The sequence below is a fragment of the Cupressus sempervirens genome, chromosome 3 (genome assembly GCF_028749045.1).
Source record: "Cupressus sempervirens isolate cs-2001-9-10 chromosome 3, ASM2874904v1, whole genome shotgun sequence".
Classification (NCBI taxonomy): Eukaryota; Viridiplantae; Streptophyta; class Pinopsida; order Cupressales; family Cupressaceae; genus Cupressus; species Cupressus sempervirens.
In genome coordinates this window covers 1,112,378,912-1,112,403,209 of record NC_143120.1, presented here as the reverse complement: position 1 = coordinate 1,112,403,209, position 24,298 = coordinate 1,112,378,912, and the positions used below count along the sequence as shown (strand labels likewise).

Here is a 24,298-nt window from a genome sequence, read left to right as displayed (position 1 = left end):
TTCATTAATCTTAGCTAGTTTTTCTTCTACCACCTTTTTCTCCTCAAAAATGTTTGTAAAAACATGTTTATTCCAAATCTTCATAAGCCCTTTGACATACTACATTTTCTTGTGAAACTGAAACATTTTGGTTCTTGGCTCTAGTGGAGCATCCTTCCATCCTTCCACCATTATTTTAAGAGGCCATCAAAGTGGGGATGACAATACCATACACTTTGAAACTTAAAAGATGGTCTAGAAAAACTAGCAAGAGGAGAATTTGATGGAAGAATGGACAATTGAACAGGGAAACGGTCAGATTTCGAATATGGTAGTATATCTGATTGGATAGTATAATTCGCCGATTTCCAACATTGTGAACACAAAAATCTATCCAATTTAACTATAATCCAGTGGAACCCAACTCTTCTATTAGTCCAAGTGAAAGATCCATCTTATGGGGGAACATCAAATAGAGCATCATTGTTAACAAAGTCATTAAAGTCCTCGATAGCTCTAGGTGGGGGAATAATACCTCCATACTTATTCCTAGGATGAAGAATGGCATTAAAGTAAGCCGTAAACTTTGTTTATCTGACGTAGGGGTAGGGCCATAAACATTAAAGAAATGGAATGAAAGTTCATAGTGTTGAATAGATAACATCTGCCAATTAGTTCCTCGATGAAGATGTTGAGCCTTGATAGTCTTAGGATTCCATAATACAACAAGGCCCCTAGAAGTACCTAAGCTAGGAACATGTGAGGAATTCCATGTTGACCAACATCCAACATATTTTTGAAAGTTATTTGTTGATAGCTTAGTCTCTTGAAGCAAGACTAGATTACATTGGATAGAATCAAGGCACTTCTTGATCCTATTACGTTTGTGAGAGGCATTAATGCCCCTGAAATTCCATGAGAGGATCTTCATAACTACTAACAAGGAGCACTCTTGGTGCTCCTTGTCGATCGTTTAGAGGTAGGAAAATTACCATCCAAAGTTGACTGGATCCCTGCATCAATTTTTTTTTAGCTTTTGATGCTTTCGATGGTCTACCCCTAGGCTTAGAAGATTTCTTAGTTATAGGAGATGATGAGAGTGGAGATTGCAACACAGACAATTTTTGGGAGAAATCAAAACTAACATTAGTAAGAAGTGGATCAACAAAGTGAGACCTAGTCTGACCAGAACTATCTATTTAAGCATGAGACTTATTGACTGCCAAGCCAAGATCTAAAACATTCATAAAGCCCTCCATCCTAGGTGAAGGGGGATCCAATTTAAAGTGTACATTATCCTCAACTGGGTCATGGAGCATGTTATCTTCATCAAAGAATTTGGGAGGAATTGGTACACTACACTCTATTGCTAAAATTTGGGCATATTAAGAAGATAATGAATGTCCTTGGGAAACTAATGTAGCTTCTAATCTAGACAAGAAAGAAAGAGGTTGATCATTAAAAATGAGCCCATTAACAACAACATCCACCTGAGAGGGATAAATAACATCTTCTTCATTGGCAACCAAATATGTAATTGCAGGTTTAGAAGATGTCAATGACATAAAAAGAGACTGATCTAGACTTATATACTTATCTCGATGAGTATTTGATTTAGAGAAAAAATGGGTCAAAAACAACATAAAGTAACTATAGGACATGAAATATTTAAATTAACTAAAATATTATATAGTTGTAGTGGTATATAATTATAATTGTAGTAATACAATATTTTTTGTTATAATTATATTACTACTTATCAATCTATCTTAATTTTTATTTTAATGGTAAATATAATTATTGATATAATTTTTCTATTGGAAATATATCATATTATATTCTACTAGTATATTATGAATAAATTATAATACTAAAATAATAACATATAATAATATTTCTTAAAAGATTGTACAATATAATAATATATTAAATTTTTAACATTATAAATTGAATGACAAAAAATATATTCTAAAAAGTATAATAGATTAAAAGTGAAAAAAAAACTAACTTTGTTACATTTAACAATATTAAATATTAAATAATCACATTAGATTAATAAAAAATAATTCTTATAAAGTATTAGTTCTACAATCATGAAATTCACTCCATATAACATCTATACTATGCATACTGTATTAATCTGAGAATAGAATTTAGATATAACTAATTCTAATCCCAGAGTTTTTTTTATATTGTAGGGTTTTCTATATCATATATTATATTTTTATTTGATTTAATTGAATGATGTGTTTAACTTACTTCATAATTATTTTTAAGTGCCTACATCCATAATGTCCTTATATTGGGAGATATTGTCTTTTAGTAACTATGATATTTTATGTAATTGCATAGATTCATAAATTATTAGGTGGATGCATGAATTATTAATAATTAAAAGGTGTTGGACAAGATCATAAAAATCTGAAATCAAAAAGCCAATTTCAATTAATTAATAGTGTTATAAAAATAATAAATCTAATTTAAAGTTATTAAACTTGTCTACCAATTTGAGTGGTAATGATGGCTTCAAATATAGCTCTTGGGCTCATTGTATTCAACTTAAATCAAAAGTTGGTTTGGGCATATTGGACCCACAAACTCAAGGGGTTTGCTTGGCTGCCAAATGGATAATTAGAGCGGTCTATGGTGATGAGCTGTAGAAAGAGTTGGTTCAATTTTGTATTAGCCAAGCATCAATTTAAAAAAATGGCAACCTGTTAAGTTGTTGGTTGATAAACTTCTTTTGGCTCCATCCTTTCACATCAAAGCTTCCTTCCCTTTGCAGTCTATTTTAAAGGAATGATAGCAATTCATCAAATTCTTGGTTTGGAAAAACTATTCTTTACATCATGGTTTCAACTTTAGTCAATCTTCAATCTAGTGGAACCGTTTGGTTCAATATCATAGTCATCCTCTTACTATTTCCTTCGAAAGACATGCTTAATATCTCTTAAAATAGGGAGTCTATCAATTCAATGATTTATGAGATTTTAACTCTTTAGATTGGGCACCTTGGACAACTATTAAAAGTGCCTTTCGGTTGAGTAGCAAGTTTTGAGGGTTTATTATATTTGTGGAATCATTGGTTCCCATTGAGCTCACCATGAAAATGTGTTCACCACTAGTTTCTAATTTCTCCAAGGATTGGTTTGGGCTGTCCTCTCATCAATTCTGCCATTTTCCTATCAAACAAATCTATTTAACGTTGTTGCCTATCTTATCTTTAAATCTAGGGCTGAATTTAAAATGACACTACAAGTTTAAGGAAAGAACATGGAGAAAACTAAGTTTTCAAATTTGGTGTTCTAAAGCTGAGGCTAATGCACAATTTATTGAATGGAAAATCTTACATGTTAAATTACCAGTTGGTGACAAGCTGAAATGGTTAATGGTTCAACCATCTAAATGCCTCTTTTGCCACCAAGTTGAAAACTTGAAACATATTTATTCTTATATTAAATTAATCAATAAGATGATCACTTGTGACTAAACAATTGGTGTGTATTTTTGTATACAACATGGAGGATACTAAATAATAAAAGTTATATTCTATTTCTAATAAAATTTACAAATGAAGCAAAAATTTATTTATATTGCAATTAAAAAAATAAGTTTTTCACATAATAACTTTTTCAGTTTATTAATAATTTAAACAAATTATAATAAAATAAAATAATTATGTGTGGCATCTAATAATATCAAGTTAAAAAATTTGATTAAATAAAATATTTCAACATTAATTTAATATTATATTATTTAAACTTAGATTCAAAGTATAGTACACAATTTTACTTATTTTGGTCCTGTTAAAAAATGGTCTAATAGTTTTATTGTATTAATATATATTTTTACTTTATTTTCTTAATTTGTGATTGGCCATCCTTATTTTAGCCAATGGTTTAATTGATTTTATTGGTTTTTAAAAATTTGATTATCTTACTTCCTATTGCATTCATTTTTTTAGGACCAATTTGTTTCACATTTTTTTATAAGACCATAGATCAAGAACAATTTACTATTGTCAAGCATATATTAATTAATGTAAAAGGACAAAGCATAAGTCTCCACCTATAGATAAGCGGAACTAAAAATAAATAAATAAATTAAGTAAACAAAATTAAATCCCAGAGAACGGATAGATAGATAGATAAAATTTTAACGTCCACGAGGCTAAAAATAGCCTATGGGACAACAAGACAACTCAAGCAGACTTAAGTAGCACTGTTCGCCTCTTGTGTAGACTAATGATGAGCCCCCCCAATTGCTCAATGTACTCTTCGTTGAACAGGTTATGCCAAGAACTGTCACATATAGTATCCACAAACTTATCCCTGCTATCCTCGTAGGCCTCACATTCTAAAATAAAGTGCTGTTCAGTTTCCACTTTCCTAGAATTGCAAAATCTGCAAATTCTCTCTTCCCAAGCCTCCTTTGGCCTCTTCCAACGCCGGTCTCACAACGAAGTTGGTGAGAGTTGGTTCTCAGCTGAGCAATAAGAATTTTAGCTCTCCAAGAAATGTTGGCTCCTATTTACGCTTTTTCGAGTTGATCACAAGTGGGGTTGAACTCATTTATATAATATAGTTTCTTCCTCCCGATCTCGCTTCCCCAATTTCTCTTGTAGAATTTCTCCATAACAAACTTTTATTTCTTTATTATTTGTGGGGCACATATTGAAATGAATATTGGATGAATTGGAGAAAAATGAAAACCCTAGACGAATACAACAAAATAATGTATCATTTGCTTGGTCCGACGTTGTCCTTTCGGATTGTGTCAGAGCCCCCTAGTATAAGCTCTCCTATTTAATGCGTATTCCAGAAAGGCTCTCAATGATTGCGCTCTCTTTCTGCCCGCTTTTAACAGTTGCTGGGTAGCTATTTTCAGATACGGAATAGATTTGTGAAGTGAAGAAACTGAAGCCGAGCACAAGACAAACAGCTTTTATTTCGTTCTTTTCTTCTTTTTTAATGGAGCGGCAGGAGAAATTGGAAGGTCAGATGTTCGAATCCCATAAAGGAATTATTCATAGATGTGAAGGGGAAGCATCGAATGACGAACATGCCACGAGTTCAGTCACCTCAATTCCAGCCGCTCTACCTGCTGCCCGCAATACTACTTCTAAATACGATTTTGTCAAGGTTCTTAAACTTCTACATTATTTTTTTCCTCCTGAAAATATATAATCAATATCAGATACTGGAATTGTCTGGATACCACTATGCAATAGTTTTAATTTCTACATTTCCAGTCCGTTTGAAACCTCTCCTCAGTGAACTATGAGATCAAAGGTATGATTATATTTAACATTATATAATTTATATTCATTGTCAAGATCCCACGCAGCAGGTAACATAAATTAAACTCTACTTAGAAAGACTCCAATCAACGACAATGAACCTGTACTAGCGTTATTTACGTAGAGATCTAATCTGCATTTGTATACCTTCTCTAATTTCAATAAACCCCAATTTTCTTCGAAATCTTCTTCAAGAACTATGGGCCACTGAAGCTTGAAATTCGTCAGAAACAGCTATTACTATTGTTGGATGGGAAATTTCCAAAGCTATGTTTTGAGGTTGGGATAGTTTAGTTGATTCATTTAGAATCTCTTTATTTGTAAGCAATTATAAGGATAGTTAAGGTTAGCTAAAAAGGTGTGGGAGCTCTGGCTTTCACACAGTTAATCATTGATGCCTAACTGAGAGTTTTCAATGTCGCAGGTTCGAGTTTGGCTTGGAGACAATGCAGATCATTACTATGTGATGTCCAGATTCCTTCTCTGCAGGATGCTAACTGTAACCAAGGTCATCTATCTTCATTTAAACTTACTTTAGGACTTCTCAGCATACTTTCTTGTCATGGTCTCAGTACTTTTTCCAATCAATCTTAAACTCATTTCTCATTGAGTAAAAAGAATCAAAGCACAATCTTTTTAGTCTACTTTCCCAAAATGAATTTAACCCTAAGTTCACCTCATTGTCCTTGACAACAGCTTGATTGGGGCTTACGTTTTGAATTTCAATAAGCAGCAAACTTGTCAAATGCCTCACAATTCAAGATTCAGGACACAAATAGTAAAAGGATTTAAAAGATGACAGAAAATTGTTATTCTTTGTTTCTGAATTTTCTTTTTCAGCTGGTGAGTCTCCAGGCCAGTCTAACTTATTCTTATTAAAATGGTACTTTAGAGTGCTTCTGCTGAGTAGTTTTCCGCCAAGGCATACCCATCAATTTTTGGAGGTCAGGCAATTCCAGTGACTTCGTAATCACACCTCCTGGTTTCACTGATGCAAAAGAAGGTGGATTGATGGGCAATTGATTACATATTTCACAACAATGGGCTATTGCCATCCTCTTACCCTCAAGCACACAACTAATTTGGACCAATTCTCCCTCAAGGTCAGACCTTTGTCATTTTAGGGTTGCAAAACAGATAAGGGTCCATTCAAGTATTGGTTTCCAACAACACTTCCCTACCATCTCTTATAAACCCTCATGTTCCTCCTCACAAAGATCCTATGCCTCATAGGCTACAAAACACCACTCAAAGTCTCAATGGTCCACACGACTCCACAGTCCTTGGGAACACTTTCGACTAATCATTTGCAATATATGGACACTCTTGACAAGCTACCAAACTCTGACTGCTCCAACTGTGATACTCTTCTTATAAACTGTCTGAGTCCCTAGTAGCCCTGATCAGGGACTAAAACTGTCATAGTTCTTGACACAAACAGGATCTTCACAAAATGGTCAGGGTTATAGGTACCCATTTCGGAGTTACACAACATATGTGAAAACAAGGTGTGACTGTTTTGGAGCAGAGGCTTCAAAATTGGACTGATTGTACACTAATTAGGCCTAATTATTAAGAGAATCTTTGACTCCAATACACCATTCTGCATTCCAAGGGTTGAGGTAGGTCTTATATGCATTGAATCAACAAATTCTATGCTTTGGTAAAGTCATTTTAACTCCATTTTTGCAAAACCCTCAATCCTGCATTGTTACTTGCTGTCCTCAAATTGAGACAACCCTAAGATCTTTTTTTATGGATTCGTAGGTGCATCCTGTTTGTTTTAATGCATCGATAAAGTATCATAAAGACACTTTATTATCCTTGAATTGTGCTATGTTGCTTTATCTATGCGTTTCTTTTAAAGTTTTCCGTCGAGTTGAATTCTCAATTGTACTACCTGCTATTTGCAAAACAATACTGCCCTTGAAAACTCGAAAAACGTGATTTGCTAACTGAACAGAAACCCTAGCCAGAATTCAAGAAATTTGAGCAAATAATTTCGAATGAAATTATAAATCAAGTATTGGCTCTGATACCATGTTACAAGATTCAAGAATTGGTAGATTAATGGATTTTCGGATGATTGATTGATTAACAGAGGAACAAATGTGTTCCTTATAAAGAATTACAAGGACGAAACAACGTAGATTGAAGACGGAATTAGAAACAAAACTAGAGACAAGATAGGAAACATTCCTATCTGGATTGAAGACAAAAGAGACAGGATAGGAAACATTCCTATCTAGACTGAAAGACAGACTACAGACAAGTAGTTGACTATTATAGAAAGTATAAGATATTATCTTAATATATGTGATCTCCCTAATTTTATCAAATAACAATTTTTGTAATGTGGCCAACAATTGATGTTTCAATCTTTCGGGCTCAATTTTTTTTTAGTTTGTCGGTTTACGGTGCTTTTTGTAATGCTTCAGGCCAACTTGTAGGTTGTTTAAGGCATGCAATTTGGATTATTTTGTTGTATGCAAATTCCTGTTGGAGTTCTGTGTTGTTTGCCATTTTGGAAGTGAGAGATCTTCCCTACTTGGCTCTTGCATTTTCATTGGGAATCAACCCTCACCCTATTCCATCTATTGTATTTCTTTGCTTTGGATTTGGCACATCTGGAACAACATCTTTATTTTGCAAATCTAATATTTTGGGGTTTGACAATAAATTGTTACATCTTTGTATTGGCACGTGCTTCTATGTCTGACTATTATGTGGTGCATTTAGTGAATTATATCATTCCCTTGACATCTCTAGATCACTCCCTTCGGCACATTCCTCAAACAGTATTGTGGCAACAAAACTTTCCTTGGGTACCTTCCCTCGGGTGCTCTCCCTTGGATATCTTCCCTTGGGTACTTTCCCTTGGGTATAGTTTTCCTTCGGATCGAGTTCTCCATCGAACCAAGTTCTCCCTTGGACGGAGTTCTCCTTTGGACGAAGTTCACCATCGGACCAGGTCCTCCTTCAAATGGAGTTCTCCCTCATACAGAGTTCTCCATCGGATCAAGTTCTCCTTCGGATAGAGTTCTCTTTTGGGTCGAGTTCTCCTTTGGGTCGAGATCCGCTTTGGATTGAGATTGTCTTCGGCCTAAGATCACCTACAACCAAGATCATCTTGGGAACATTACAGTGGAATCAAAGGTAGTGATATTGCGAGCCTGGTGGTGATATTGGATGCCGTGAAGATCTTGATTAGTAGGAAGGATGGGTGAATCAAGCACTTAGATGATGCAACTTCTAAGGAAGCTAACAAGAGACAACAACAAACTGAGTGAAACTATGCTGAATGGACAACGACAGTTTGGTGAGACCTTGGCGAAGGGGCAAGAACAAATTGGTAAGACTCGTCGACTTTTGGCAGAAGGAAGGACAAATGGAGGATACAAAGAGCATGGTGATAATTTTGTCAATGAGAGACTTCACACAGAGCGCTGCCACACACAACCAATGATGCCGACATTTCCCCAACGGTTAGAACAATGCGGGGAACAAGAGCCTACCTCCCTCGAAATGCACGATCAGTTCTGACAAGATTGGTTTGATGCCTGATTTGGAGCGGAATTATCCTTCAAGGATTTGCGGATGAGATATTCTAGGAGGCAGGGAAATTACAATGATGAAATTAAACAAAAGATTGGAAAGATTAACTTATCATGCTTTGATGGATCTGGGCATACATCAACATGAGCATGGGTTCAAAAGTTTGATACATACTTCCAGCTCAATCCCATGCCTGAAGAAGAGGCAATCAAGTTTGTGACAATTCACTTGGAGGGAATTGCTCATGAATGGTGGAACCATGAGATGGTTACCCTTGATCATGATTGAGTAACTTCATATGCTGACTTCATGGAGAGACTTATTGACCGCTTTGATTGTAAGGATCTGGAGCTCAACGTCAAGGAGTTGGCGCAACTAAAGAAAATTGGATCAGTCGAGAGCTACATTACAAAATTTCAGAGACTATTAGTACTAGTGACAAACATTTCAGAGAGAAGACTTGTCATTCATGGATGGATTGACCGAGCCCTTGCAGGGTTGGGTGAAGGATTTTAACCCCAACACACTCGTGGCAACAATCAAGAAGGCATGGGACATGGAAACATCTTCTTCTTCTTCCAAAAGTTACTCACACACCAAGCTATCGCTTGCTCCGAAGGGGAAAGACAACAAGATCCCTCCAAAGAAGCAATCAATGGATGAAGCCACGAGACAAGATTTGAGGATCAACAAGCTTCCAAAGAGGTTAACATGAACCATGTAGAGAGGATTGTCACGCTAGTATGTTGAGGAGGTACCATCGGTCTTGTTGGCACTCCGAGGTGTGCTATTTTCCAAGTACGAGGCACTATCCAAGGACAACAGGTCATAGTCATGTTGGATTGGGGCCACACTCAATTTCATTAATTCATCACTCGTAAAACGAAGAGGTTTGGCTGCAGAGGAACATGTAGGATTCCAAGTCAAGGTAGTAGGTGGAAACCTCCTAGTGTGTACCTATCTGGTCCCACAACTTAGCATCCCCATGAGGAACCATACATTGACAGAAGACTTCTTTGTTCTAAATCTTGATGACATGGAAGTCGTTCTCGACATCCAGTGGATGGAAACTTTAGATGAGTACACACAAAGTTTCAAACGAATGGAGTTTACATTTGAAGTGGATGGAAAGAAGGTGGTCCTAAGGAGAATGTCAAATGAAGGGCCGAAGGAAATCTCACCACGATGGATGGAAGACATTTTTCGACATGATGACATTATCTGGGCAGCACATTGTTTGGTCGCAGCAAAATTGATGAAGGGGCAACCGGTTGACTACTAGGATGATGAGCTTCACATAGTATTAGATAAGCATAGTACGGTCTTTGCGGACATCCCTCCTTGCATCCCTCCACACAGAGGCTTTGAGCACACCATTGAGTTGGAGGAAGGAGCCAAACTCGTCATCACTACACCCTATCGCCATCCTAAAAGGTTTAATGATAAGATAGAAAAAATGATCCAAGAACTCCTAGAGAAAGGATGGATTAGGCTCAGTTCCAGTCATAGTTCCAAGAATCACGGCGATTCATGCGATTCACGCGATTCGGCGATTCGATTCAAGCCAAACGATTTTTTGTGAATCAATGAATCGAATCAGCGATAAAGGGTTTATGAAATAAGTTGTTCACTAAATTTCAAGGGTTTTTTAAATTTGCCGATTCGTGGGCGATTCAATTCCGATTCATGGCCGATTCACGATTTGATTCGGCCTTGCCGATTACGATCCGATTCCGATTCTTGTTACTTTGGACTTCCAGTCCTTTTGCATCGTCGGTAATTTTGGTTAAGAAGAAGGATGGAACCCTTAGGATGGGTGTAGACTACTGTACATTGAACAAGAAAACCATCAAAAATAGGTACCCCATTCCCAGGATTGACAAATTTTTGGATGAGTTATACAGTGATGTCTATTTTTTCAAAATAGATCTCCATTCTGGTTACCATCAGATTTGCACGAGGGAGGAAGATGTGGACAAGACAACTTTTTGTTGTCAGTATGACCATTAGGAGTTCTTGGTCATGCCATTTGGTTTGACCAATGCTCCAACTACTTTCTAGTCATGCATGAACCACATCTTCAACAAATAATTGAGAAAGTTCCTATTGATGTTTTTTGATGACATACTTATTTACAGTAAGACATGGGAGGAACACTTGAGGCATTTTGATAAAGTGCTCAGGATTATGAAGTCACAATCACTGTTTGCCACGAGATTCAAATGCGAATTGGGAATGATAGAGATATTGTATTTGGGGCACATAAGTAGTGCTTGAGGGGTTTCAGGTACACCTGGAAAAGATTCACGGCATCTTGGATTGGCTACCACCCAAGACTCTCTGATCTACATGGGTTCATTGGATTGTGCAATTATTACAAAAGGTTCGTGAAGGGGTTCTCACAACTTAGTTCACCACTAACAGATTTGACAAAAAAAGTATCTAATGGAGATGAATCAAAGCTCCTGACTTGTGTCAAAGCTCCTTACTTGTCTTTAGTATTCCTAAGTTAACAACATTCTCAACCTTCTTATGGCCTCTTGCAATAGGGACATAACTTCCTTATACTTATCAATATCTTCTTTCAATCCTTCGAGGTTAGTAAAGATAGCCTCTCCTAACTTCAAAACCTCTTTACAAAGATTGCCAAGCTTATCAATTAGTGCCTCTCTTCCTGCATCTGGCAAGCAAGGCCTTATTCTCTTCTGCCGTTGGGTCAAATGATTTAGGGGCTGTAATAGCCCCTACTATTTGTTATTGCAATTTCATGATTTTTGACCTTATTGAACACTTTACACAAAGGGATATCTTGCAGATTGCTTCTAATATGCATAACTTGAATTGGTATCAATAGAAATGCTTGCAAAATTCTTCAAAAATTCTAATCATTGTATTAGAATGGAAATGCAAATGACTGATTATGATCTTTGAGTGATGGCCAAGACATTTGGCTTACAAAGGAATGTTTTTTGGAAGCTCTCTTGTACCAAGTTGACCTCCATGAAAGCTGACATAATTATACCAATGTGAAAGATTGAATATCATTTTCCCAAACGGCTGCAACCCTTCGGAGGATCTTTCACCACCTCGGTTATGCTTATCAAAGGGAGTGATCATTCCCAATGACTAATGATATAGCTTTGTAGAAACTGTTGGCTCCACAAATGAACATATCAAAGCAATTGTCAAGAATTCGATGATCCAAATCTTAATTGTCCCCTCTTGTTTATACTTTTTCTCCAAGAGGAGTTGGATCCTTCAAAAAGCTTCTAGGAACATTGAGGAGGTGGATCCTTCAAGAAACTTCTAGGGACATGAGGATGTGGGTCCTTCAAGAAGCTTCTAGAAACATAAGGAGAAGCTTCTAGGAACGTGAGGAGGTAGATCCTTCAAGAAGCTTCTAGAGGCATAAGAAGCTTCTAGAGACATAAGAGGGTGAGTCCTACAAGAAGCTTCTAGAAACACAAGGAGAGCCTTCTAGGAACACGGGGAGGTGGATTCCTTCAAGAAACTTCTACAACATAGGAAGTTTAGAGACATTGTATTGTTTGCTAAGTAGGAGGTAATTTCCACAGCAAGTCAAATTGTGATATCGCTATCAGGATTTAACTGTGTGATTTTGAGTCAAACTTATTGATCCATGTTTCATGAGTAGTGATTCAACATGAATCCATCTCTCTTGAGAATAAATGGAACACTTCATCCCTATGAGCATCACCTAGATCCAATGAGTGCTAAGTGTTCCATTTATTCTCACGAGAGATGGATTCATGTTGAATCTCCCGAGATGCTTCACCCTTGCGAGCATCACCTAGATCCAATGAGTGCTAAGTGTTCCATTTATTCTCATGAGAGATGGATTTATGTTGAATCACTACTCATGAAACATGGGTAAATGAGTTTGACTCAAAATCACACAGTGAAATCCTAATAGCAATATCACAATTTTATATTGTTGTTTTAACATTAACTAAATATAAAGTTATATTGATAACCTTATAATTAATTGATTTCTCCCTTGTTTCTTCTCTTAGCCTTCAGAGAATGAAAGGCTAAGAACTCCATTGAGATGCTAGAAAAATGGGGACAATATAGTCCACCCCTCTTGAAATTGCTCATCCCCAAGTAGTTTGAACTTTGGATGTTGCAAAATCTCTTCACTCTCCCAAACAGCATCCTCAAATGGCAGGTCCCTCCATTTGATCAAATATTCCCTGATAACTTGTTGCCTTAATTGTTTCTCCCTGACATCTGAAATAGCCTCAGGTACTAATTTCAACTTACCCTCATCATCCAAGCGTGGTAGAATAGTGGAAGGAATCACTTGGTGTCTTAACGCCTTCTTGATGCGTGATACATGGAAAACATTGTGCACTATAATATCGTTGACAATTCTAGCTCATAAGCCACCTCACCCACATACCTAATGATCCTGAAAGGTCCATAATATCGTGGCTTGAGCTTCTCCGCACCACTCTTCTTGAGAGTTGGATGTCTAAAGGCTGCAACATCAGGTATACCATATCCCCAACTTCAAATGAGCACTCAACTCTCATCTGATCTGCATACAATTTTTGTTAATTTTTTGCCTTTTGGATTTTTTTTAGAGAGCCCTCATGATATCCTTATTTTCCTGTAACATATTCCCAGCACTAGGTACTCTACTGTCACTCATCAACAAATTAAGAAAAGTAGGCACTTCATAACCATACAAGGCCATGAATGGTGTCATTTGAATAGAGATGATAAGTGGTGTTGTAAGTATACTCAGATATATCCACTTAACCTATCCCTTCTGTTGCCCTACAATGTAGTTCTTGAGACATCCTTCCACCCATTTGTTAACTATCTCTGTTTGACTATTGGTCTGTGTGTGTTAACTAGTACTCGGAGTGAGCTTAGTCCCACAAAGTCTGAAAAGCTCTTGCCAAAAATGACTCATAAATTGACTCATAAATTGACTATCCCTGTCGCTAACAATACTCCGAGGCAACCCACACAAATGGAATATCTCACAGAAGAATAACTCTGCTATTTGTGCATTTGAATATATAGTAGTGATTGGAAAGAAGTGAGCATACTTAGTCAAATGATCGGCTACCACATAAATGCAATCCTTACCTTGCGTTCGACAATCCTGTAATGAAATTCATAGATATGTATTCTCACTTCCTATTAGGAATTTGAAATGGCTGTAACAAACCTGCAGGGGATGTGTGTTCTTGTTTATTCCGTTGGCAAGTAGGACACTCTCTAACATAACGAAGAACATTTGATTTCAAACCCTTCCAAGCAAATCTCTCAAAATCTCGTTTATAAGTCTTAAATTACCCAGGATGACTTGCCATAGGTGTATCATGAAAGACCCTCAATACCATGTTCTTCACCTTAGATCCTAGGGTTAAGAATATTCTCCCCTTGTAAATGATGAGATGATTCACAATCAAGTATCTATCATCCTGTATTGTCCCCTCAACAATACCTGAAGCCCAAGAATCCTTGGCATACTCTGCTATAATCAAATGTCTCCAATTTTTTGAGATCTCTGCCCTAGAGCTCAAATGCGGACGACGAGATAAGGCACCAACAACAACATTCTGCGCTCCCTTGACAAAGGAAGTGTCAAAGTCATAAGACTGCAACTTGCTTTCACTTTCCAAATTCCTTATTGTCAAAGTCATAAAACTCGCAACTTTTGTTCTTTAGTGTTTTTCTTTCACTTTCCAAATTCATAGCTCTATCGTATGCATTGTCATACAACGTCGACGGTACTATCTTCATTTTTCTTCTTAGAGATGCATTAAGTCCATCGACGAACCATCTATTCTTCAATTCGTTCGCGGGTTGGGTTTCCATTTTCTTGAGCAACTCCTTCAACCTTCTATTATAGGCTCGAACAATTTCCTTCCTCCCTTGTTTAGCACTGTAGATTTTTGTGGTGATCTCATTATTGTCCCGAAGCAATTTGAATTTCGCATGGAATGCCTTCTTCAGGTCAACTCGTGAACCTATGTTTGCTTTGTCCATGTCTGAGTACTAGTTGATGGCAACACCCTTAGGGTTGCAGGAAATTGGTTAAGCAATTCGTTATGATTGGTCACCCCATTTGCTGCCCAGATAGTTCCGCAGGTACAACAATGTCTGATAGGATCTTCCTTCCCATCACTAGTAAACTTGGGTAGTTTTTGTTTCTGCGACATGTTTTGTCGTGTTTCTCCTGAACCTACTTGTCTTCCTGAACTGCTAGGATTGGATTGTGGAGGGTTTCCCTGACCACCGTGTAGTGTCCTCTAGACACTTCTCGTTGCCTCAGTGTCTTCGGCCTCCTCGAGCGTTTCTACCTTGGTTTTCTTCTGCTCGAGGTATGATGGATAGGTTGAAAAATTGTTCATGCATCTCTTCTATCAAATCCAATCTCTGTCATGTCTTTGCCAAAAGTCCCTCACTACATCTCGCTCGCCGATGTTTTGGCGATTCGAGCCATTCTCCTTCAGTCACTACCCCCACAGTACCCTTGTGGTTGTTGTGATGTGGAGCATAATCAGACTCAGAGGTTTATTCGGCGTGGTTTCCCTCTAGATTATTTCTATAGGGGTTTGGGGGCAGCACCCCTGCGGGGTCCTGGGGCAGCGTCCTAGGTGCGCTAGTGGTATAAACACTATATTCACTCCAGGTTCCACTTATTCACTCCATTGTGTTTGAAACTTGTGTTAGTGGTATAAACACTAGCTAGCACGTTGTAATACAATTAGTCTTTGTCTCTATGATTCCGGATAGTTATATTATTGCATAAGTCTGCTATAGTGAAGAATAGTATAATCTAGCACTGTTGTTTCTTGAATTTCACATTGTTTTGCAAAGTCTTTGTCATATTCTTGTATTTCCTAGAATCTGATTTCTTACAGCAGTATCAAGACTTAAAGACCCAGGATACATGCCAACCATTTGACAGAATGTCTCTAGTCCCAATTTGATTTTCTTTGACCAGGCCAAGCTTGGATTATTATAGTGGTATCAGAGCCACGGACCTGCCATTCTTTTGGGTACAGTCAAAGGTTCGTTCAAAGTTTAGTTGTGGAGTTATAAATGGAGTAATAGTGTTTACAGTTCTCAAATTTCTATCAGATTGGAGTAAACAAAGAAGTACAGATATTTGCAAATTTGTAGGATGGTTAATATATTTTGGGCTTCCATATTATATCCTAGAAATTTTGAGTGCTTATGTTTGACAAAAGTTTGATCCTCCGGTGCTATTATAAATTCTGAAAATGGTGCTTAAGTTGGCTATTGATGAGAGCAGCTGTATAGGTCATAGCAGCAGTTGGCGGACAAGAGGATGATCAGTTCATAGATGAAACAAGGTAAACTTGGCGTGAACTTAGCTCTCCATTCTCATAGGTTATTTCACACAGTACGGAAATTCCTCAGAGCAGAGGTACCTTTGAGGATATACATAAAATACTCTAAATAATTTGCATTTAACAGTTCACAGGGTCAACTATAGATTTTTTATGGGTATGTATAGTGCTCTTTGAGGAACCAGTAATACCATTGAGTTTCACTGCCATTTTCTATCTTTATAAAACCCGAGTGGAATTCCGTTGTCTTCAAAACACATCACCCCTGCATACTAGGAGGAATCCCTGAATTGCCTTTCCTCATTGTTAACATTTGAACATATAATGTGAATGTCAAGCTGCTAGCATCGCTCTAGGATGGTTTCTCCTCACAAAAGATACCACATTAATTCTTTAAGCATCAGAGCATATGTACTTTGGGCTAGTAGTTGTGCCATTGAACTTTAAACCATAGCTTTTTGGACCGAGTCTACATTCGAGAAATTTGAATGGGCCTTTAAACTTGAAATGAGACTGTGTTTTGAAATCTACACTCTGAATCGGTATTGTGGATTATGGAATTCGAATCACAGAACTAGGCCAAAAATTGGAAAATCTGAACTTGAACTGTAGACTTTCTTCAAACCATTAATTCTGCATGGAACTTTCGAAATAAAAAATTCCGAATTTTAAAACTGAACCTCAATACTTGATGATTTTAATATATGAACCGACAACCCGTGCTCATAATGTTGGACTTGGAGGGCGATCCTTGAAATTGTAAGTCAGAATTTGAACATTAAATTTGATTCTGAACCAAGTGCCATGTATATTTGAACTATATCTCAAGCTTCGAACATTTGAACTTGACCTTCTGAACTTTGAGGATTAGGATTCAGGTTCAATACATTCTCTGAATATTGTCTTCTTACAGGCCAAATCCTGCAACATCATAATCAACAACACAAACCAACAAAAGATTTACTTGATGGGGGCTGATTTAAAAGTTTAAAATTGGTTGACTAAAAGTATGCCTACGCAGTGCATGGGGTTGTGATCACATCCTCTTATACTTACCTGGTGGTTAAGTTCTCCTAACCTTGTTTCAATATGAGACTTGCCATGCAGCCCTAGGTTAAAAAGGGGCTCAGTTTCATGGCTATGCTTGGGAGATAGTGCTTCACACATCACTTCCAAGATACCACGACCAAGATGTCCCTCTTGGACTCTTTGGTCAGTCCGATTTTCCTCTTCTCTATTTTGTGGGGGCCCTCTTGGAGTGCAGTTGGGCTTCGGTCGAGAGAGTCCATACCAGAGTAACGTGAATCGCCGCAATTTAAGCGATTCATGTGATTTTGCGATCTAACTTAAGGCATGTGATTCATGGTGAGTCGGTGAATTGGCTCGCTAATTCATGTGCCAAAAATCGCCTGAATCGCTTGAATCGGCGATTTTTGTCAAAAATTGCCAGAAATTGACAAAATCAGCCCCAGAAATTGGGAAGTTGGGTAAAAAATCACCAACAATCACCAATTTTAAAATCTTTGAATTTCAAGGCTTTTTTCACCTTGTTGATTTGTAGCCAATTCATAGGCGATTCATAGGTGATTCATGATTCGAGTAGGCCTCGCCAATTCCAATCCGATTTTGATTTTTGGTTCTTTGGTCCATACCCTCCTTCAATGCATTATCAAATGCCATTAGTTCACCCCCTATAGTATCATTTGGGCACATCCTTTGGGGATGGGGACCATCTTTGATTTGGTTTAATGTCTCGATCAGCTTCGGAGTTTCATGGACCCTATTGAGGGTTGTCACCGATAGTCTTGCATGGTCTATTGCTCTTCCGAAGCAGTGGTAGGCTCTCATTCTTCTAGTAGAGCTAGCTATTGGTTTGCCCAGGGCTCTGCGCTTCCTAGTTCGGTTAGGATTGCGATGGATCTCCTTCCCCCTTCTATTTCTCTCTAGATGTCCCCGCTCACCTCCTTCCCCCTCAACATGTGTTGAATGAGCATGTTAGGCTCGACATCTATAGATAGTGCATTATCATGACTTGGAGTAAGCCTTTGGGGAGCCTTTGTCTGAGGATGGTCTTCTATGCTGAAGACTACATGGATATCCAAGATGAGGTCATTGTGCGCCCTTGCTATCATGCCCTCCACATCTCCTTGGGATCTTTTAGAGTGGGTTCCCATTGGTTAGGAATACAGGAAGACCACCAGATGACAGGGAGGACAAGATCTGCGGCCTTTTCTCCCTTGTGGAGGCAGAAACTGAAACCCATTTTGTTTCCATTGCCCCATCTACTATGAGGTCAGGGGGAGGTTCTACTACTTTTTTAGAGAGTAAAGGTATCTCCAGAAGGCCATGCTGCTTCGTGATCACACTCTACAATTGTAGTTCCCATCGAGAAAAACATTAGACTAGTTCATCACCTTCTTATTTACACTTGTGTCTGCTGCTGTGGGGACGAAGTGGTATTTTGACCCTCCTTCGTGTCACACCAGATTTGCGAAACCTTGTAGAGGACATACTCAAGACCATCACCCTATCTCCAACGACTACTTGAGATGGTTTAGGGCACACGATTACCCCAGATTGTATCGTTCCGTTCTGGACTACTTATTGTTTGTGAGGAATATTTAGTCTTTTATTGTTTTTTTCTTTTGTTTGCTTGCTTGTCCTTTCTGCAAACACCATGTATTATTCCCGCTATTGGCATTTTCCTTGTACTTTTTGCAGTCCCTTAGACCCTTGTGGTCTCTTGTTGGACATTAATGAATTTATCTTATCTTTTATCATATGTAGGACCCAGTGCTTCAGATGCAACAAATCTGGACACTTTGCTAGATATTGTACCTCTAGACTAAAGCCTCAAGCAACTGTTGCAATGTAGAAAATTCTTCTCCTCAAAGAGAGTCAAGTGAAAACTCTGAAGGATTCGATTTATTTCTGCGCTCTCTGACAATGTTCCTTCAAACACTGATATTTGGCTGATTAACAATGGAACATCTCATCATATTACTCTTCAACTTGAAGGGAAAAGACTCTCATCTTCAAGTCATTATTGGTGATGATGCAAGTTATTATGTGAGGGTGCTGGTTCTACATCTTTCCAGCTGGATTCCAGAGTTCCTCTTCACTTGAGTGATGTTCTCTTTGTTCTAGGCATAAACAGGAATCTGGTTTCTATATCAGCATTAGAAGACAAAGGTTATCATGTTGCCTTTGCGGATGAAAATGTTCTTGCATGGAAGAACTCTGACATTCAATCAACTTGTGAGATTGGAGTTTGTCATTTGTTGCAACGAGTGTTAGATGGTTCGTGATAGGTTGAAAGATGGGTTCATGAAAAATTTACCATATTTGAAAGATGGTTTATAATCCTGTTAACAATTATTCTTGAAAGATCCTCCAAGGTGATTTATGTTATATTAGGTATGTATTTGATTTCAAAAAGTATATTTATCAATGATACACCATAGAAACACTAAATGTGCACATAGAGCTTTTCTTTTCTTGATAAGTTTAAATTTCCTTGTCTGGCAACTATTTCAAAGATATAAGTGCCCTGCTTGAATTGATTAGAAGCAGTAAATGACCCTAACACTGTTCAGATCAGAAATAGACTATAAAGACATAAATAGAGCTTTTCCTTGTTCATGTTCTCTATAGAATATTGACATTACTATTGTGTGCTCTTATGGATTTGTCATTTACTTTCTCAAAAACAACAAATGTATCAAATATGATTAAGAATTCTTCAAGTTCATGTTCTTTTTTTTGAGCCTAGCACTAAGTTATGGCTTTCATTTAGCACTTAAGATATGGTTTTCATTTGAAGATGTTAATTCTTTGCTACTTATTGTGACATATATTTTTTATATCTTAGAAAACAAATGTATTCAAATAGTAAATTCTGCTCATGTTCTGCTTAAAATAACAAAGATGTTGAGTAAATTTCATCGCAACATTTCAGGTTGCAATTTTTAAATGGGAGGATTTACTGTATTTCAGATCCCTAATCATGTTGCTGTTAAAATTGCTTTGGAGTTGAAGAAACTACTAGTAGACAACAGTCTTCTCGATGTGTATGTGATTCTTACATTGCCTTCTTTCTTGGTTTACTTCTCATTTATTTCATTGTAACTTCCATGTGTACTAAAAAAGGTATTTTTTCAAGCAACAAGTATTCAACAGATTTATATAATTCGACAGAATTGTTGCTAATACAATATTCACCTTTTTTGCAGATCCCAGTCAGATCTGGAAGCCAATCTGTTTAAAGTATGTATTTTGCCATTCTTTTTCTTGTTATGTAGAATGAAATTTCATGTAAATCGTCTTCGAAAAAAATCTTCCTAGTTTTTGCGTTTTGAGACTAATATAGTGAAAAAGTTACAACAGAATCATCAGATAAAGAATATAAATGAAACTTTTTATTCTGTAAAAGCCTCAAAACTTTTATTAAGGTTTTCTTTATAATGTTTTGAATCACAGCTCATGGAAAGGCGTGGATATGGGGAGGAGTACATCAATCGGTATAGGATGATGACTAGGTTCGTGTTTTAGTTTTGAGTAAGTTGTAATATAAGTTATAACTTCTAATGTATTGGGAACACCCACGACGGACCACTATTAGCAAGAGGATTTTCATAACATGTGCTATCAAGACTAGTATAGGCAATTATTGTCTATTATAGTCTAATAGGTGTACAATTCAACATGGTTATAGGTGGCACTAGATTGTCATGCTGTTCCAAACAACCTTTGACAATAAAGGACACATTTTTTGCATTAGAAATGCACAAATTTTTTTTTTTAAAAGAATTGTTTTGTAGAAGAGTTCCAAGGCTTGGAGTGGGATTAATCCATTCTTCTTGCTGCAAACATTTCTTTTTACCATAACAAAATAGAGCAAACACCACAAGTCAAAAATGATGTTTTAGGCAAAATGCCAATATATTTGATTCTTGATATAAAGAAAGTAGAGCTACTTTGAGGGGGTGATGTTTGAATACAATGAACCAAAAGATGAATCTATGAAGGATTATGTTAGAGTGAAGGTTTAATTCCTTGTTTATAAATTTCATTAGGCTAGGGAAACCATATAATTCCTAATCTTGCCAATGTTGTCATGTCCCTTTATTTTGGTCTCGTCCTTAGGCTCACCCTATGTGTAACTTGTGGACCTATTTATTTGCTGCCATACTTTGGGTGACTCATTTGAATTTGTTTTGGGGCAGACTTACTTGTTCAAGGAGTGAACCTCACATTTATTTGCCCTAGTTGAAGTAATTGTGATCATCGATCAGTCATCTCTTGTTTCTCTATTTGCCATTCCAATTTGAAATTGTTCTTTTCAGTTACAATTTCAAAAGTGCAAGGCCCTCCTTAGTCTACTTGTGTGTGCAGCAAAATTGTAAAGTCTCCTTTGGAGACGATTTTGGAGGTTGTATCAAAAATCGATGTTGATAATTGGAAATAAATCATATGAACAAGCAATGGAATATTAGTAATTCATGTGTTTTGTTTCTTGGACGAAGATATATTTAGCGTAGATTGTGTTGATGCGAGTTTTGTGTCACTACATAACATATTAGTAATTGGATATCTGATACGGAGTATCAAACATACAATTCCTCTTTTGAAAAATTATTGCTCATGGGATGTTAGAATAACTCCAATGTTCCTTACACTTGTGGATACTCGCTCAGTTTTATCAATGTGATTTGTTGGTAATCACGTAGGCTGCCTTATGCAAATTGTTGAGGATGACTTGGACTTTGGTGGGACGATGGAGATGGTGATGGGTTTGTGAAATATGCGAGTGGCGGATAATGTTGATGGTGGTGATGATGTAGGATGTGTCTGCCAATGATGATGTTGGTGGGAAAGCGGTGGTGGTGGAAGGTAAATGGATGTGTTCTGACACTTGACTTACTTCTCTAACTTCCTTCTCTAAACTTCGACTACTCGGCTACTCACTATTCTACTCCTACTCCTACGAATGGAAGGTAGGCAAATGGACGGGGATCGAATCTAATGAAGGTTAACTAGCGGCCCCGCCTCTACAACTACAATGATTCAAAGGAAAAAATAAACTAGCTTACCACACAATGCTTCCCAACAAGCTGCTAGGATGCTAGTGGTCTAGTATTGATCCCTATCAAACATCTACTAATGCTACCATACAACTATCCATCTACTTTACTCTTGCTTAAACAACTTGAAATGCAACCAACTTTAACAACTTGAGAAGAAATTTAACTATGTGGAAGTAGAAACCATGCAATAATACCCAATGTTCTTAATCACCATGCAAGTCACAACAATGAAAAAGAGAGCGATTTTGGTATTATCTTATGCAACAATTTTCTTCGACCATTACAAATGAGAGCAAATGGCCTTATATAGGTGCCAAAAATACAACGGACAGTGGAGATCAAAACAAGATCAACAATCCAGATTGGATCCTAAAAACCCTAATTAGGGCTGCCATCCCATCGGCCAATGAGAAGTTGCCACCTCATCGATGTACCAATGAAAAAAGTGCAAAGAGTGGCAACCAATGAGAAGGCACCAAAATGGTGGCCAATCAGAAATAGACACTTGTCCTATTCTAGAAGAAAGAGAAATTGCCACTTGGGCTTACATCAAATGATTTTCTAATATAACTGTTCCCTTTTCTTTCATTTTCTTAGCTAAGGCAATGAACTTAGCTAGCCTCTCGTTGACTTCCTCCATAGAAGGACAAGATGTGTGCTTCGTTCTGAGTTGCGCTGATTTCACCACGCTGCTTGCTGCTCGTAGTATCTTTTCATGGTCCTCATATTCTTTTGCAAATCCAATAAAAGCATTTAGGGAGGAAAGGGTGTTTAGATGCTTCCTTTTGATAGCAACCTTTTCTAGCTCATCCAATCTCGATCTGAGATCTGTCTCATTGATATTCTCTTCTGTGATGTCCTCAAAATCAAGTGCCATCCCAACGTCGCTCATCATGGTTGAAATAGAAGTGTAGACGCTTGGGTTGTGATGTGCAACCGCCTTCTGTATATCTTCTTTGCCAAGGGGGATTGACCTTCCCATAGTTTGTCCTTTACTCGTATTATGTCTACTGCACCGATATTGGTGTCGGTTATTCGCTTCATTTTCGAGAAGAAAGGTGTTTTGGGCATCATATCCTCTTTGTCTTTCTTAGTGTTTGTCCCCTTAGGATTCTTGCTTGTACTAACATCCCCCATCTTGTCGCCCTATTACAGGATGGTAAAGAGGTGGACAAAAGACAAGCAGAACCAAGGGAGGCAATCCTTAGACTAGAACGAAAGAAGGAAGTCAGCTTAAGGACCTCTTTCAACTCTAAATGATTAAAATCCACCTTAACCAATAGCCAGATCTTGACTCTTTTGGATTTAGGATCAGACCTTGAGAATTTCAAATCCCTTGCCAAATCAGAAATTTATCATGTATCTCTTCTTCAAATAAAATTGCCCAATCTAGGGCAGAAAATCGCAGCTCTTTGGCAAAATCAGACCTTGAGAAGAATCACCTAACAATGGAGAGCTTGCCCTTTAATCACGAAAAAAAATGCCAATAGTACAGATCTGCCCTTTAAGAAGGAAAATCGCCAATAATGGAGAAATCTGCCCTCAAGAATGAAAATTGCCAAGGAAGAGAAATGTGAACTGCCCTTGCAAAGTCACCCAAAAAGAAGAAAATCTGCCTCCAAGGAAATTCGCCAAACACTAAATCTGCTCTTCACAAGAAAACTCGCTCAAGCATGGAGAAGAATGAATGAGGAATGAGGGAGAAAGGGGGAAGGATCTCCTATTATACCCAACTCCGCATGTCTTCCCTACTGGCCGACTTGGTCCTGGAGGGGAGAAAAAAAAATTAATTAAAAAAAATGGCCCACAATTAAATACTTAGCTAAAATTTAATTTTGCCAAAATGAAAATTGCTCTTTTAAATTGCTAATTAGTTCCAAATTGCAAAAAGAAACTAAATGGTGCCTTGGAGATGTTAAATATTTTCATTTAATGAGGATTTAGTAATTAATACGTCATTAAAATTGGATTTGGCTAACCAAAAGCCATTTTTCAATATTGAATTACCCATGTCATTAAAG

At 37.3% G+C, this 24,298-nt stretch overlaps 1 protein-coding gene across 10 annotated transcripts in view; it reads left to right on the top strand.

Annotated features, from left to right (window-relative positions):
- Positions 1 to 4,655: 4,655 nt before the first annotated feature.
- Positions 4,656 to 24,298, top strand: part of LOC149570682 (P-loop containing nucleoside triphosphate hydrolases superfamily protein) — a 188,976-nt gene continuing 169,333 nt past the window's right edge. For 5 of the 10 annotated variants that reach the window (XM_089823227.1, XM_089823223.1, XM_089823222.1 and 2 more), the window contains exons 1-5: positions 4,656 to 5,120; positions 5,703 to 5,786; positions 20,188 to 20,261; positions 20,424 to 20,457; positions 20,671 to 20,729. In XM_089823227.1, coding sequence (XP_089679353.1) covers positions 4,950 to 5,120; positions 5,703 to 5,786; positions 20,188 to 20,261; positions 20,424 to 20,457; positions 20,671 to 20,729 — 422 coding nt within the window. In that variant the 5' untranslated portion in view covers positions 4,656 to 4,949. The remainder of the gene's footprint in view (positions 5,121 to 5,702; positions 5,787 to 20,187; positions 20,262 to 20,423; positions 20,458 to 20,670; positions 20,730 to 24,298) is intronic. The other 5 variants (XM_089823226.1, XM_089823225.1, XM_089823221.1 and 2 more) reach the window with 2 other exon arrangements.